Source organism: Microcebus murinus, chromosome 4 (genome assembly GCF_040939455.1).
Source record: "Microcebus murinus isolate Inina chromosome 4, M.murinus_Inina_mat1.0, whole genome shotgun sequence".
Lineage (NCBI taxonomy): Eukaryota > Metazoa > Chordata > Mammalia > Primates > Cheirogaleidae > Microcebus > Microcebus murinus.
In genome coordinates, this window is record NC_134107.1 from 2,621,811 (window position 1) to 2,638,642 (window position 16,832).

Below are 16,832 nucleotides of genomic sequence, written 5' to 3' on the forward strand. Positions count from 1 at the left end.
TAAAAAATAAATGTAAAAACACACAAATACATTGAGACGACGTTAAGCCATATAAAAATGTCAATATTTCAATGATTTTTGACCCATATACACAGCTCTTTCATATTATTCAACCTATAGATTCTCTTTGTTTAATTCATACTGTTATTTCATTTTCTTGTCTAGTTGCATTGGCTAGTATTAATACTTCCAGAACAATATTCAATACTTGACAGTGGACATCCTCACCTTGGCCCTGATTTTGATTGCCTTTTCAGAATTTATATATTTTTTCATTTGATCCATTAGCATGGTGATTAACAGACTAGGGCAGAACATCGAACCATCCCTCCATCTCAGGCATAAGTCCCTTTTTGTCGCATCTACTTGTAAACCATGCTACCTGGTTCTCTTGGTTTAAAATCCGTCCGGGAGTTTTGTGCCCTCCTCACAGGGTGAGTGGTCTGTGGTTTTCCTATCATGCCATCTTTGTCAAGTTTTAGTGTGAAGGATATGCCTGCTCCCTGTCACGAGCCCAAACCACCCATTTTACAGATAGGTCAAACTGAGACCCAGAGAGGGAAAGTGGCCCCTTCCAGGTCCCTCACTCCTGAGCCAGGGCTGGACCTCAAGGCCTCCTATCTGCGGGATGACAGCAACATAGTCGTTAGAGGGAACTTCAAAAGCCCAGCTCAGCACTATCTCACTGTGTGGCCCAAAATGGGCCTCAGTTTCCCCGTCTGTAGAGCAGGCAGTATCTGGTCAGGGACAGAGCGTCCTCTCTTGAAACTTCCGTTCCCGGCGGCTCCCGCGTCTCAAGCTGAGCATGGCATCCCGCGTGGGCGACTCCACGCACGTCCCTGCAGGGCCCCCAGCAGGTGCCCAGGTGGCCCCCAGCAGGTGTGAGCTGGGCTGGGAGGACAGCTCGCACCTGCTGGCGACCAACTCACCCTCGCGCGCGCCTCGCGGGCCGCCGGCAGCCCCCGGAGGGCCCGGGACGCGAGCGGGAGCGGGCGCTGGGCCGGGGTCGGGACCCCGAGCGGGGCCGAGGCCGCGGGCCTCGGCGCTGGGGACCCGTCTCTGCTTCCAGGGCGCTCCTGCCAGGCAGAGGAAAGGGGCCTGTCAGCATGAGACCCCCGTCCCCGGGACCCCAGCCTCCCCCGCCTGGGCGCCCCTCTCCTGGGAAGTGTCTCCCCGAGACCCCCGTCCCCGGGACCCCAGCCTCCCCCACCTGGGCGCCCCTCTCCCGGGAACTGTCTCCCCGAGACCCGCGTCCCCCAAGACCCCAGCCTCCCCCGCCTGGGCGCCCCTCTCCTGGGAACTGTCTCCCTGAGACCCGCGTTCCCCCGGACCCCAGCCTCCCCCGCCTGGGCGCCCCTCTCCTGGGAACTGTCTCCCCGAGACCCCCGTCCCCGGGACCTCAGCCTCCCCCGCCTGGGCGCCCCTCTCCTGGGGACTGTCTCCCCGAGACCCCCGTCCCCGGGACCCCAGCCTCCCCCGCCTGGGCGCCCCTCTCCTGGGGACTGTCTCCCCGAGACCCCCGTCCCCGGGACCTCAGCCTCCCCCGCCTGGGCGCCCCTCTCCTGGGAACTGTCTCCCCGAGACCCCCGTCCCCGGGACCCCAGCCTCCCCCGCCTGGGCTCCCCTCTCCTGGGGACTGTCTCCCCGAGACCCTCGTCCCTGGGACCCCAGCCTCCCCCGCCTGGGCGCCCCTCTCCTGGGAACTGTCTCCCCGAGACCCCCGTCCCCGGGACCCCAGCCTCCCCCGCCTGGGCTCCCCTCTCCTGGGAACTGTCTCCCCGAGACCCCCGTCCCCGGGACCCCAGCCTCCCCCGCCTGGGCGCCCCTCTCCTGGGAACTGTCTCCCCGAGACCCCCGTCCCCGGGACACCAGCCTCCCCCGCCTGGGCGCCCCTCTCCTGGGGACTGTCTCCCCGAGACCCGCGTCCTCGGGACCCCAACCTCCCCCGCCTGGGCGCCCCTCTCCTGGGGACTGTCTCCCCGAGACCCGCGTCCTCGGGACCCCAACCTCCCCCGCCTGGGCGCCCCTCTCCTGGGAACTGTCTCCCCGAGACCCCCGTCCTCGGGACCCCAGCCTCCCCCGCCTGGGCGCCCCTCTCCTGGGGACTGTCTCCCCGAGACCCCCGTCCCCGGGACCCCAGCCTCCCCCGCCTGGGCGCCCCTCTCCTGGGGACTGTCTCCCCGAGACCCGCGTCCTCGGGACCCCAACCTCCCCCGCCTGGGCGCCCCTCTCCTGGGGACTGTCTCCCCGAGACCCGCGTCCCCCAAGACCCCAGCCTCCCCCGCCTGGGCGCCCCTCTCCTGGGGACTGTCTCCCCGAGACCCCCGTCCCCGGGACCCCAGCCTCGCCCGCCTGGGCGCCCCTCTCCTGGGGACTGTCTCCCCGAGAACCCCGTCCCCGGGACCCCAACCTCCCCCGCCTGGGCGCCCCTCTCCTGGGAAGTGTCTCCCTGAGACCCCTATCCCCAGGGTCCTCACACCTCCTGCACCCCTACCGTTCCTGCCCGGGACTCCCAGCCCGGCCCCCAGAATCTCCGCCCCTGGAGCGGCCGACCCCTCCCTTAGCACTCCCTTCTCCGAGCACCCCGCTCCTCCGCTCCCCGTCCCTCCCCGGGCCCCTCTGCGCCCCATCCGGAGCACCGCACTCCGCTCCGCATCCCTAGCTCACAACTCCAGGACCAGCTCTTGCGGTTTACCCAGAGCCCCACCACCCGGACACGCCCCCAGCACGCTCCAAGTGCTGATTGGCCGGGAGGACGAAGTCCTGCGTGGCGATTGGCCGTGCCTCCCGCCGCCCGTCCGCCCCGCCCCCGGGGCCCGCCCCTCACTCACACGCGCTCGCGCAGCGCCGCCTCCCGGCCCGCGCAGGCATCGCGCTCGTCCTCGGCCGCGCCTGCGCGCTGCTGCGCCTGGTCCAGCCGCCGCGCAGACTCCGTGGCCGCCGCCTCCCAGCGCGCCAGGGCTTCTGCAGGCAAAGGGGCGGGGTCAGGCTGCAAACCCTGCAGACCCTGTCCGAGTGGACGTCCGAGTGGACAGTCTGCGTGCCGTTTGCACGCTTTGCTTTGCGTGAATTAAATGTACGTGCCAAGTGCTTGGCTTTCACGTGTCCTTTGCATAGCTTTTTTTTTTTTTTAATTTCAGCATATTATGGGGTCCAAATGTTTAGGTTACGTGGGTTGCCTTTGCCCCCCTCCACACCCCTGGAGTCAGAGCTCCAAGCGTGTCCATCCCCCAGATGGTGCGCATCGCACTCGTTATGCATGTGTATACCCGTCCCCTCCCACCCCCCAACACCTGCTCGACGCCCCATAAATGTTATTCCTGTCTGTCCACTTAGGTGCTGATCGGTTAATACCAATTTGCTGGTGATCCATAGCTTTGCATAGGTTTGAGCTGCTTTCGAGAATCATTTACAAGGCGTTTGCGTGTTTTGTTGCATTTGCATTGTTTTTGTGACATTTGGGTGGCCTGTGCATGTTATTTGCATGCCTTTGTTAAGTTTACCCGCCTATTTGCATGTCGTTTGCATTGCTGCGCCCCTGTGCTTGTCATTTGAGTACCTGGAATCCTTCTGTGCTCCTCCCACCTCTGTCCCTGCCCACCCCTTTGCACCCCGACGACGACGCACCTGTCAGGGCCCCGTTCTCAGCCCCCATCTGGGTCCCCTGTGCCTTGGCTTCCTCCATCTCCATCTTCAGGGTCGTCAGTTGGGTCTGAAGCCGGTTCTGTGGAGTGGAGGGGAGGAGGGAACTGGTCTCGCCCTTTCTGGGGTGCAGGGTGGAGACCCTGGCCACCCTGCCAGCCTGAGCTTCCTTTGCAACGTGCTGAGGGGCCTTGCAGTTGTAAAACACAGCAGTGGCCTCTCGCGCCTGGGGTACCGGCTGGTGACAGCTGCCTGCCCAGAGGGAGGTCTCGGCCCAGGTCCGCCGCCCCGACCCTAAGCCACCGGAAAGTGGACAGGGCTTAGCTTTGGGTTCAGACTTCTGAGTGGGCCTTCAAACCAGCACAGGCCAACGTGAGGGTTGGCAGCGATCGGGTTTCTGGGGTACCTGTCAGTCACCTCTGTTGGACACTCTGCAAAGCGACCCCCGTCTGGCCTCCTCAGAGCATCTTCCGGCAAGAGGCAGGACCAGAACCGGGGCCCTGCCGCCGGGTAGGGTGTTCTTAACCTCGACAGCCCCGGGCCCTTCTCCGGGGCAGGCAGGAAAGGGGGGCAGAGGTCCCTTTCGATTTTTATTTTTATTATTTATTTATTTATTTATTTTTTTGAGACAGAGTCTCACTTTTGTTGTCCAGGCTAGAGTGAGTGCCGTGGCGTCAGCCTAGCTCACAGCAACCTCAAACTCCTGGGCTCGAGTGATCCTTCTGCCTCAGCCTCCCGGGTAGCTGGGACTACAGGCATGCGCCACCATGCCCGGCTAATTTTTTTTATATATATATATCAGTTGGCCAATTAATTTCTTTCTATTTGTAGTAGAGACGGGGTCTCGCTCTTGCTCAGGCTGGTTTTGAACTCCTGACCTTGAGCAATCCGCCCGCCTCGGCCTCCCAAGAGCTAGGATTACAGGCGTGAGCCACAGCGCCCGGCCTGTTTATTTATTTTGAGACAGAGTCTCGCTCTGTTGCCCAGGCTAGAGTGAGTGCCGTGGCGTCAGCCTCGCTCACAGCAACCTCAATCTCCTGGGCTCAAGCGATCCTCCTGCCTCAGCCTCCCGAGTAGCTGGGACTACAGGCATGCGCCACCACGCCCGGCTGATTTTTTTGTATATATATTAGTTGGCCAATTAATTTCTTTCTATTTATAGTAGAGACGGGGTCTGGCTCTTGCTGGTTTCAAACTCCTGACCTTGAGCAATCCGCCTGCCTCGGCCTCCCAGAGTGTTAGGATTACAGGCGTGAGCCGCCGCGCCCGGCCTGGAGATCTTTGTCATCTTGCCCACTGTAGCCCCAAGTGCCTAGGAAGGCGCTTGCTACGTTTCTGCTGTGTGAATGAGACACTTTTGACCCTGAGCACTCCATAGTACCACTGCTGGGATGACAGGCGTGAGCCACCGCGCCGGCCCATTTCGAATTTTAGAATTCAGATGCTGCCCAACCTCGTCCGGGCGACGTGCACAGGCACACAACGGTCAGTACGTGCAAATGGTTGGGATTTTGAGGGTGGCTCCTCTGTGAGGCTCAGGGCTGGGAAGGGTTAAGAAAAAGTCACAAGCCGGGTGCGGAGGCTCACGCCTGTCATCCCAACAATCTGGGAGGCTAAGGTGGGCGGATTGCTTGAGGTCAGGAGTTCGAGACCAGCCTGAGCAAGAGCGAGACCCCGTCTCTACTATAAATAGAAAGAAATTAATTGGCCAACTAACATATATAGACAAAATTAGCCGGGCATGGTGGCGCATGCCTGTAGTCCCAGCTACTCGGGAGGCTGAGGCAGGAGGATTGCTCAAAGTCAGGAGTTCAAGACCAGCCTGAGCAAGAGTGAGACCCCCGTCTCTACTAAAAATAGAAAGAAATTAATTGGCCAACTAATATATATATAGAAAAAATTAGCTGGGCATGGTGGCGCATGCCTGTAGTCCCAGCTACTCAGGAGGCTGAGGCAGCAGGATTGCTTGAGCCCAGGAGTCTGAGGTTGCTGTGAGCGAGGCTGATGCCACGGCACTCACTCTAGCCTGGGCAACAAAGCGATACTCTGTCTCAAAAAAAAAAAAAAAAAAAGGAAAAAGTCAGAGGGGAGGTGGCCAGAGCAAAAGGGAGGACCTAGCAGGTACCTCCCCCGACAGGCCAACTTTAGCCTCCTAATTACAGGTGACATGAGTGTCCCTGTCTCAAAATAGGCCTGCTGGAAACGGGCTGGTGGGGTGGGGTGAGCGGGCACATAGGGGAGGGTCAGCACAGAGCCTCTCTCGGTGGGCTCGGGGGCTGGGGTTTCTGCAGCCACCCTTTATCCGGCAAACAGTGGATGACAATGAGGCCTTCTGGATCAGAAGGTAGACTCAAAGATGAACTGGCATTGTAAGAGTGGAAGGGGCTGGACAAGGTAGCTCACGACTGTCATCCTAGCACTCTGGGAGGCCGTGGTGGGAGGATCATTTGAACTCAGGAGTTCGAGACCAGCCTGAGCAAGAGCGAGACCCAGTCTCTAGTTAAAAAAAAAAAAAAATAGAAAGAAATTAGCTGGACAACTAAAAACATATAGAAAAAATTATCCGGGCACGGTGGTGCATGCCTGTAGTCCCAGCTACTCGGGAGGCTGAGGCAGGAGGATCGCTTGAGCCCAGGAGTCTGAGGTTGCTGTGAGCTAGGCTGACGCCACAGCACTCCAGCCCAGGGAACAGAGTGAGACTTTGTCTCAAAAAAAAAAAAAAAAAAAAAAAAACCAAGAGTGGGAAGGGGGATTATAGTGCTATTTTCAATCGCCTCCCTCAATTTGAGGAATCGGGGAAACCGAGGCCGGGGCGGGAGCCCTAGGGGGGTGTGTGCCAGCCCTCTGGCCCAGCATCTCGATCTCCCGGCGGTCACGCTGCCCCACCTACCTGGCGGCCCTCGCAGGCCTTGAGCGCCTTCTCCAGCTTGAGCCGGACCCCCGCGGCCTGGTGCAGCCGCCCGGCCAGCGCGGCCTCGCGCCCCGCAGCCTCCGCCAGCTGCCGCCGCAGGTCCTCGACCTCAGGCGGCGGGCCCGTTGGCGGCGGCGCCGTGGCATTGGTCCCCGGCTCCGGGCAGCGAGGGCCCCGGGCGGCCGAGGCGGCCAGGTTCCAGGCCACCAGGGCGCCGCCGGCCGCCGCGGCTGCCAGGAACACGGCGGCGCCGCACAGCGCGAGCACCCGCCACGCGCGCCCGGGCTCCGGCCCCGGCCCCGGCCCCGGCTCCGGCCCGGCCATGCCGCCGTCCGCAGCTCCGGCCCCAGACGGCCGCGAGCATTTAATTGGCACCTTGGGGCGCCAGGGACACCCACGGGTCCGCCCCGCCCTGGCCGGCCGTGGCTTCCCGGGGTTGGACCCCCTCCAGGGCCCGGCCCAGCCCGCCCAGCCAGAGAGAGGCCTGGGGTCCCAGGGGCCAGCCCACGCGCCGCGCCCTGAGCCTCAGTCTCCGCCTCCGAGAAATGGGCCGGCGGTAGCGCTTGCCCGGTGCGGGTCGGAAGGACTCAGGCAAGCGCGGCCACGCAAGGTGCCGCCGGCCCTGTCTGCGAATGAGGGGGGGGGGCGCGCTCGGCGAGGGCTTGGGGTCCCGTTGTCCTCATTCTGTCGATGGGGAAACTGAGGCTGGCCGATGGGAGACCACTCGCTTGCGTAAGGCCGGCCCGGCTCAGGCTGCCTGCCACACCTGCTGCGAGGAGGGACAGCGGGTATAGACGGAGGGTGGACGGGCCCCATCTCCTCACCCACTCTCTACTGGGCCTCCAGGGGGCGACCTTACAACGCGAATCGGATCCAGGCCCGTTTACACTCTGTCCCGGGCTTCCCTTCCCTGTCCGAATTCAATGCCCCGTTCTCCTCCTCCTCCTTAGTAGCTGGGACTACAGGCATGCACACACACACCCCCCCCCTAGAGTGCAGGGGCATCAGCCTAGCTTCCTGCAGCCTCCAACTCCTGGGCTGAGGCCATCCTCCTGCCTCAGCCTCCCAGGTAGCTGGGACTACAGGCATGCGCCACCACCCCCAGGCTAGGGTGCCATGGCGTCAGCCTAGCTCACTGCAACCTCCAACTCTTGGGCTGAGGCAATCCTCCTGCCTCAGCCTCCCGGGTAGCTGAGAGCTACCAAGCCCAGATAATTTTCCTACTTTTGTAGAGACGGGGTCTCACTCTTGCTCAGGCTGGTCTCGAATGCCTGATCGTAAGCAATCCTCCTGCCTCTGCCTCCCAGATCGTTAGGATTGCAAGCATGGGCCACCGTGCCCGGCCTAATTTTTTAAAAAAATTTTTTTTCTAGAGAAGGATCTGGCTATGTTGCCCAGGCTGTTCTTGAACTTCTGGCCTTCAGTGGTCTTCCTGCCTCAGCCTCTCAAAGTGCTGAGATTACAGGAACGAGCCACTGCGCCTCGCCTAGTTTTAACTTGATGTGTGTGTGTCAGATTCCTGGCTGCCTCCCTGGTCAGGCTGGGCGAGCCCACAGAAAGCTGTGGGGCCAAGGCAAAGCTTCCCCTTTGCCCCCCCGAATTTTCTCTGAAAAATTAACTCACCAAAGGCAGGTTAAAAAGAGAAACAGTGAGGCCAGGCACGGTGGCTCACGCCTGTAATCCTAGCACTCTGGGAGGCGGAGGCGGGCGGATTGCTGGAGGACAGGAGTTCGAAACCAGCCTGAGCAAGAGCGAGAACCCGTCGCTACTAAAAATAGAAAGAAATTAATTGGCCAACTAATATATATAGAAAAAATGAGCCGGGCATGGTGGCTCATGCCTGTAGTCCCAGCTACTCGGGAGGCTGAGGCAGGAGGATCGCTTGAGCCCAGGAGTCGGAGGTTGCTGTGAGCGAGGCTGACGCCACGGCACTCACTCTAGCCTGGGCAACAGAGCGAGACTCCGTCTCAAAAAAAAAAAAAAGAGAGAAACGGTGTACAAATTGATTGGCGTGCATGAGACAGAATCAGAGTGATTGGCCAATATCATATGGATACACATGGGGGGTACACATGGATATATATACCCTTATATACTTGGGGTACACATGGATATATATACCCTTATATACTTGGGGTACACATGGATATATATACCCTTATATACTTGGGGTACACATGGATATATATACCCTTATATACTTCCTGGGGGAAAAGAGACGGTGAGTGTGGATGATTTTAGGGGAGTAGTAAGTGATTTTTAGGGGAATTCAGGGGCTTGAAGAATTGCATGTTCCATACAATGGCCCATAGAGCAGGTAAATATTTGTGACAAAAGTCTGCTCAGGTATGTTGACAGACTTTAGTCTTTCTTCCTCCAATATGAGTTTAGTTAATGGAAACTCAGAGAAGGGACCAGAGGTCATTGTTTTCCTCTCTGGCTGGTCCACACTTTAGGCAGATATTATAAAAGGAAAATATAATCCCATACTCCCAGCTATGAAGGAGGCTGAAGCAGGAAGATCGTTTGAGCCCAGGAGTTTGAGGCCAGCCTGGGCGACATAGTGAGACCCCAGGTCTAAACAAGATAAAAAATAAAGCGAGAGAGAGAGAAAGGAAAAGACAATTTTAGGGCCGTCCAAATGACCTTCCTCTTCTTTTATGATGCTAGGGGAAAAGTTAAGCCCTGGAAACTGAGTCACGTGGTAGGCTGCTTTTCCTTCCTGGTGTGTGACTGTCGCTTCCTGACTTTTCTTCGGGTTGAGGTGTCACACATTAACCTAACTCCCTATTCTTTTTTTTTTTTTTTTTTTTTTTTTTTTTTGAGACAGAGTCTCGCTTTGTTGTCCAGGCTAGAGTGAGTGCCATGGCGTCAGCCTAGCTCACAGCAACCTCAAACTCCTGGGCTCAAGCAATCCTCCTGCCTCAGCCTCCCGAGTAGCTGGGACTACAGGCATGCGCCACCATGCCCGGCTAATTTTTTCTATATATATCAGTTGGCCAATTAATTTCTTTCTATTTATAGTAGAGACGGGGTCTCGCTCTTGCTCAGGCTGGTTTTGAACTCCTGACCTTGAGCAATCCGCCCGCCTCGGCCTCCCAAGAGCTAGGATTACAGGCGTGAGCCACAGCGCCCGGCCCTAACTCCCTATTCTTCATGCAAGCCTAGACTCAAAGTCGTTGGAAATGGACACCCTCGTGATTGTCGCCTCTTTACAATGGAAAGTTAAGCAACTCCCTTAGAGTGTGGTCACCAGCACCCGATCCAATCTTACATCTGAGGTTGGCCTTTGGATTAGTCTAGAATTGCAAAGAAAATGTAATTCTGTTCAGCACCTCCGTTTCTGCCTGTCCCAGCAATCCACGCCTTTCCCCATGCCAGGGGCACCGGCCGCCGTCCTCTGCTGTCCCTGTGTCCTGGCCAGTTGACCACCCTAACATTTTGACCTTGAAAAAACTCTTCTAAGGCCGGGCGTGGAGGCTCACGCCTGTAATCCCGGCACTCTGGGAGGCCGAGGCGGGAGGATTGCTCAAGGTCAGGAGTTTGAGACCAGCCTGAGCAAGAGCGAGACCCCGTCTCTATTAAAAATAGAAAGAAATTAATCGGCCAAGTAAAAGTATATAGAAAAACTTAGCCGGGCATGGTGGCGCATGCCTGTGGTCCCAGCTACTCGGGAGGCTGAGGCAGGAGGATCGCTTGAGCCCAGGAGTCTGAGGTTGCTGTGAGCGAGGCTGACGCCACGGCACTCACTCTAGCCTGGGCAACAAAACAAGACTCTGTCTCAAAAAAAAAAAAAAAAAAAAAAAAAAAAAAAAAATATATATATATATATATATATATATATAGCTGTTCTAACTGGGTCCTGACCCTTAATTATTAATATTTCTGGCTGACAGATGAGGGCACTTGAGAGAACTTCATCCTGTGCTGAGGCAGAGGAAGGGAGAAGGTCACAGAGACCTTGAGGCTTCTTGCCAAAGCTCCATATTTTGGGGTATCAGTTTCTGAGCCCCCAATAACGCAAAGCCTGCGTCTGCCTTGTTCCCAGTGAGTGGGAGGCCCGGCACATGGCAGGTGCGCACTAAACGCGGGCCGAGCGCGCCCGACTCTGTGCCCCATCTCGCATTCAAGACGGAGAAGCCAGAGAGCCCAGAGAGGTCAAATTGCAGGCTAGGGACACACAGCAGCCGGCCACTGGTCATTGCCACATCTTGTTCTCCAGGGAGGGGGGCGAGCCCCAGGGGAACTGCAGAGCCCCCTAGCCTGGCCCCCAGCTTCTCAACCACCTGGTGGGTCACAGGCTCGGAGTGGGGTCTCACTGGAAGATCGCAACGTAGGAAGGAAGAAGGGGATTTTTAGGAAGGAGAGACGTTTATACTGAGGCCACCGTGTGGGGGGTTTAGGGGTCGAATTGATCCTATTTGGGCAAATCTGCTCCCTCTGTCAGCAAAACACAGCCCAGGCATGTGGGGGGTGGGGTGGGGGAGGAGTAGGAGGTGGGGAGTGGAGGAGGGGGCAGGAGGGGACAGAGTTCACTAGGGAAAAGTTTCTTTTCTGGGTAAAAAGGGACTCACTGAAAGTAGAGGGTTAGGCCGGGCACGGCGGCTCACGCCTGTCATCCCAGCACTCTGGGAGGCCGAGGCGGGTGGATTGCTCAAGGTCAGGAGTTTGAAACCAGCCTGAGCAAGAGCGAGACCCCGTCTCTACTATAAATAGAAAGAAATTAATTGGCCGACTAATATATATAGAAAAAGTTAGCCGGGCATGGTGGCGCATGCCTGTAGTCCCAGCTACTCGAGAGGCTGAGGCAGGAGGATTGCTTGAGCCCAGGAGTCTGAGGTTGCTGTGAGCGAGGCTGACGCCACGGCACTCACTCTAGCCTGGGCGACAAAGCGAGGCTCTGTCTCAAAAAAAAAAAAGGAAGAAAGAAAGTGGAGGGTTAGCTGCATGACCAGCTTGCAAACCCTGAGCCCAGGACCTTGCCTAGTCCTCAGTTTCCTCACCTAGATGGGGCCGTCAGTGGCATCTGAAATCACTTAGTCATCGTAAAGCGGCCTTAGCCCTCCTGCAAGCCAGGGACAGACACAGAAGTGAGGGCCATTTTCAATTGTCACAACCTGGGGAGGGGTGCCACTGGCATCTAGTTGGTGGGGGCTGGCCAGGGTGCTGCTAACCGCGCACAATGCAGAGAGAACGGCGGGGCCCAAACTGAGGAGCCTGGCAAGGTCCGCGCACAGAGAAAACAATCAGGGAAGGCGGGGCGCGGCGGCTCACACCTATAATCCCAGCACTCTGGGAGGCTGAGGCCGGAGGATCACTTGAGGCCAGGAATTTGAGACCAGCCTGGGCAACATAATGAGACCCTGAATCTTCTTTTTTTTTTTTTCTTTTTTTACCACACATCTTCCTCTGCCAAGAGACCCTGAATCTAAAAGAACAAAAATATAAAATGATTTTAAAAATCAGGGAAGGTGGGGCGTGGTGAGCAAACCGAAGTTAGAGGACGAAAGGGCCGGGGTGGGGGGGTGTTTGGGGTCCCCCTCCCTGGAGAACAGCAAGAAGCCACGGAAGGCTCTCCTCACTCCACTGAGCCCGCCTGGGCCGGGGACTGTGGGGCTCGAGGACACAGTGCAGAAATCTGTGTCACAGGGCTCCCGGCCTCACCACCGGGGACAGGAAACCGTGAGGACAATAGTTGGGATTCCAGGAGAGCTTGGAGGAAGGCAGATAACAGAAGAGGAAGGGACTGAGAGGATCCAAAGAGGTGGGTGAAGGGTCTAACCGGGCCCTGGATTTTGGAGAAACAGAGCGACTCTCTGGAAGAGGGGTTTCCAAGCTGGGGCACTGCAGGATGAATAAGAGTTTGGGGGATGGAAGAGGGAAGAACATTCTGGCAAAGGCCTGGCCTCTGTGTGTGTGTGTGTGTGTGTGTGTGTGTGTGTGTGTGTGTGTGCTGATCCCGGTTTAAATCCCAGCCCAGAACTTTCTGCAGGAGGCAGGGGGAAGAGGTCAAGGTTATTTTCATCGCAGCCTTGTTCCCTCACTGGGACCACAGGAACCAGGCGGGACTTAGCGAGGAGGTAAGCACGGTCACTGCGGAATGGCGAGTGCCAGTGCGGGTGCAGAGTCCAGGGATGGTGGCAGTGGAGGAGAGGCCCAGGGAGGCACCCGGGTGGCGCCTGCCCAAACGCCCTGGGCTCCTGAAAGCATTCTGGACCGGGGAGGGCTGGGTGCGAGTGCCAACCTGTGCCTGGGTCACAGGCAGGGGAGGCCCCAGACCACCTGGCGGTGACAAAGTGACACTCCAGGAACTTGAGAGTAAGGTGTGTTCCTCTAAATACAGAGGAGTTTATTTTTTGGAGTTCAAAGACTCCCCCAAACAGCCACGCCAGGAAGCAGCAGTGACCCCACCCCACCCCCACCCCCACCCCCACCCCATCCCATGCCCACACCCAGGAGAAGCCGGGAGAAGGGGGGGGCTCATTGCTTGCCGAGCCCTGGGGGAAGGCAGCCACAGCTCGGCGGCCGCCCCCTCCCCAGGGCTGTACCGGGGACCCCTCTGCCCTGCCACCAGCACCTCCCCAGAACCGTGCTGTTCCCAGGGCTGGCTCAGAGCTGACGGGCTGCAGGGATCCTCGAAAGCGGAGCTGGAAGCGCACCGGCCAGGCTGTTCGAGAGACAGGTTAGGGTAAGAGGGACGCCCCCCTCCCCACGCCCCGCCCACCCGCCCCCGCCCATCCACGCCCCGCCCACCCCACGCCCCGCCCACCCCGCGCCCCACCCCGCGCCCCTCCCATCCCGCGCCCCCACCCACCGACACCCCGCCCATCATGCGCCCCGCCCACCCCGCCCATCACGCGCCCCGCCCACCCTGCACCCCGCCCATCACGTGCCCCGCCCACCCTGCACCCCACCCATCACGTGCCACGCCCGCCCCCACGCCCCGCCCACCCCACGCCCCGCCCATCACGCGCCCCACCCACCCCGCGCCCCGCCCATCACGTGCCCCGCCCACCCACACCCCGCCCATCATGCGCCCCGCCCACCCCCGCACCCCGCCCATCACGTGCCCCGCCTGCCCCACACCCCGCCCACCCCGCACCCCACCCATCACGTGCCCCACCCACCCCCCACGCCCCGCCCACCCCGTGCCCCGCCCACCCCGCACCCCACCCATCACGCGCCCCACCCACCCCCACGCCCCGCCCACCCCGCACCCCGCCCACCCCGCACCCCACCCATCACGCGCCCCACCCACCCCCACGCCCCGCCCACCCCCGCACCCCGCCCATCACGTGCCCCGCCCGCCCCACACCCCACCCACCCCGCACCCCACCCATCACGCGCCCCACCCACCCCCACGCCCCGCCCACCCCGCACCCCGCCCATCACGCGCCCCACCCACCCCCACGCCCCGCCCACCCCGCACCCCACCCATCACGCGCCCCACCCACCCCCACGCCCCGCCCACCCCGCACCCCGCCCATCACGCGCCCCGCCCACCCCGCGCCCTGCTCCCCTGCCCGCCCCTCCAGCGCCCTCTCCCCGCACCCGGACACCCCCCGCGGCCGCCCCTGCTCACCGGCCGCGACGTCAGAGCAGCAGCGCGCACAGCCCCAGCCCCAGCAGCGCCGTGGAGCCGGCGGCCGGGCCGTGCTGGGCCCCCGACCTCAGGCCCTCGTTCTCTTTCCTGCGGTGGCGACGGGGACGGATCAGGCAGCAGCAGGGACTGGCGCCTGCGGTGTCACTGTCGCCCCCACCCCCCATCATCGCCACCCCAATCCCAACCACCCATCCGAGTCACTAGGGAGGGGATTGGGCGGCTGCCCCCCACGGCCGTGTGACCCTAGGGACAAGGGGGTCCCTTTGTGGGGGTGGGCAGGGCGTGGGGCGGGGGTCCCTTTGTGGGGTTGGGGGGTGCAGGGCATGGGGCAGGGGTCCCTTTGTGGGGTTGGGGGGTGCAGGGCATGGGGCGGGGGTCCCTTTGTGGGGTTGGGGGGTGCAGGGTATGGGGCAGGGGTCCCTTTGTGGGGTTGGGGGGTGCAGGGCATGGGGCAGGGGTCCCTTTGTGGGGTTGGGGGTGGGCAGGGCGTGGGGCGGGGGTCCCTTTGTGGGGTTGGGGGTGGGAAGGGCGTGGGGCGTGGGTCCCTTTGTGGGGTTGGGGCGTGGGCGGGGTGTGGGGCAGGGCGGTCCCTTTGTGGGGTTGGGGGGTGGGCAGGGCGTGGGGCGGGGGTCCCTTTGTGGGGTTGGGGGGTGGGCAGGGCGTGGGGCGGGGGTCCCTTTGTGGGGTTGGGGGGTGCAGGGCATGGGGCAGGGGTCCCTTTGTGGGGTTGGGGGGTGGGCAGGGCGTGGGGCAGGGGTCCCTTTGTGGGGTTGGGGGGTGGGCAGTGGGGGGTGGGCAGGGCGTTGGGCGGGGGGTGTCTCTGACTTTAGTCGGTCCACCTCCGCGGAAGCGTCCTGCAGCTTCAGGGTCAACGTGCTGATCTCTCCTGGGGGCGGGACGGAATGGGGGGGCCGTCAGCACGTGGTCGCGCCCCTGCTCGGCTCGGGCGCCCCGAGGACGAGACCCCCGCCCCTCCCGGCCCGAGGCTCCCTTCTCCCTTTCTCACCCTCGAGCTCCTTCGTCTGCTTCAGGGCCTGGTCCCTCTCCGCCTCCAGGGCCGCCTGGCACACAGCAGAGGGTCAGAGACTGGGGGTCTGGCCCTGGGACCGGGCGCTCCCCAAGCTCTAGGCACAGAGGGGTTTCGGTGCAAGCCCTTTCCCACGTCCCCTTGTAACTCTGTCTCCCTCCCAGGGCCACCCAGAAGCCTGTGGTCCTCAAAATGGGAGTTTCGAGGCCCCCCGGGCCCTGGTGGAGATTTGAAGGCTCTGTGTACCCAAGCTCTAGCAGAAACTTCTAGATCCTCCTGGGGAATGGCCCAAGAAGATTTAGAGGGCTTCCCAAGTACAGAGCACAGGGGGCCTTCCCAGCCCAAGCTAGATGTCCAGTGACAGTTTCAAGGCCCCCCACATCAGGACCCAGGCGAATATGTCAGTCCCTCAGGGTTGCAGCGGAAGTTTCAAGGGCCCGGGCCTCAGGGCCTGGCGAGGGACCCCTCAGCCCCTGGCAGACATCGCGGCTTCCCCAAGCCTGGCGCCCACAGGGAGTTTCCAGCGCCCACACCAGTGCCCCGGAAGGAGTTTGGAGGTCCCCCCCAAGTCCTAGTGAGAATGCTGAGGTTGCTTATGTGGGTGCTCTGGGGTTTGAGGCCTGTCCCCATGCCAGCGCCCTGGGGTGAGTTTAGAAGTCCCCAAACCCTGGCTGGGAAACCCAGACTCCCTGATTGGGGGTGGGGGTGGGGTGGTGGGGACGGTTTCCAGGCCTCCCCCCATCTCTCCCCAGTGCCTGCGGCAGATTTCTGGGCAGAGTTTCTAGCCCCCCCACCCCCCCAGCACTAGGCCCCGCGAGGCAGTCACGGAGGCTTACCACAGTGTGGTTGCAGGTGGCGGCCCGGGCCTCTGCCTCCAGGAAGCCCTCCTGGGCCTGGACCAGCTGCCTCTCCAGGAGATGGGTCACATTGCGACACTTCGCCTCTGCCCCGAGGCCATCCTTGCAGGACTCGCTGTTGGCCTTGGCGGCGAAATAGCCCAGAGGCACCCCCAGAATCAGCATGGCCAATAGCAGCAACAACGCCACAGGCAGCAGAGGCACCCGGCGGCGCCACAGCCTCTCTCCCCAGTCTCCCTTACTCGTGTCAACCATGGCCACCGGCAGATAGTGGTAAAGCGTCGGTGCCATCTAGATCTCCCCTTAGACGTAAGGAGCTTGGACTTGGGCGCTGGAACCTTCTACGGGCCAAGGGCCACCCCCTTGTTAGCATAGGAGCCTGCCTGACCAATAGCGAGTTCTGGGAAGTCCCCCGGGACTTGCAGCTGCAGGGCGGTTAATGGGACGCTCAGGGGCAGGGGACTGGCTGCGCTTTCGGTTTCGGTTTCCCAGGAGGGACCTGAGTTTAGTGCTGCCCCAGGACGCCCCCACCCCCGCCGCCTTTGTGGCCTCCGGCCCTTCCCAGCAGGTGCCGGATCCAGTGGGAGGCAGGCTGCCGCTGCCTGGGACAGCCCCTCTCCTGCATACCAGCCCTGCGCTCTTCTGTATCCTGACCTAAAGAGCCAGAGACCGTCCTTGTTTTGGTCCAGTGCTCAGCCGGGGAAACTGAGGCTTCAAGGGTGCATGATGGGCCAGGGGGGGCAGGGCCTGGGGCTGACCCAAGAGGCCAGGTTTTGTGTGCAGGTGTCTCTG

General features: G+C 60.9%; 1 protein-coding gene across 1 annotated transcript; it reads right to left on the minus strand.

Moving 5' to 3' along the window:
* Positions 1 to 617: 617 nt before the first annotated feature.
* Positions 618 to 16,463, minus strand: LOC142870473 (uncharacterized). The gene is made up of 10 exons (XM_076001286.1): positions 16,020 to 16,463; positions 15,163 to 15,217; positions 14,982 to 15,042; positions 14,164 to 14,243; positions 13,045 to 13,220; positions 6,533 to 6,928; positions 3,628 to 3,724; positions 2,832 to 2,964; positions 930 to 1,076; positions 618 to 621 (listed from the first exon to the last, which is right to left on the minus strand). Exons 1-10 carry the CDS (start codon positions 16,329 to 16,331, stop codon positions 618 to 620), a joined length of 1,461 nt encoding a protein of 486 aa, XP_075857401.1. The 5' UTR covers positions 16,332 to 16,463.
* Between the last annotated feature and the right edge of the window lie 369 nt (positions 16,464 to 16,832).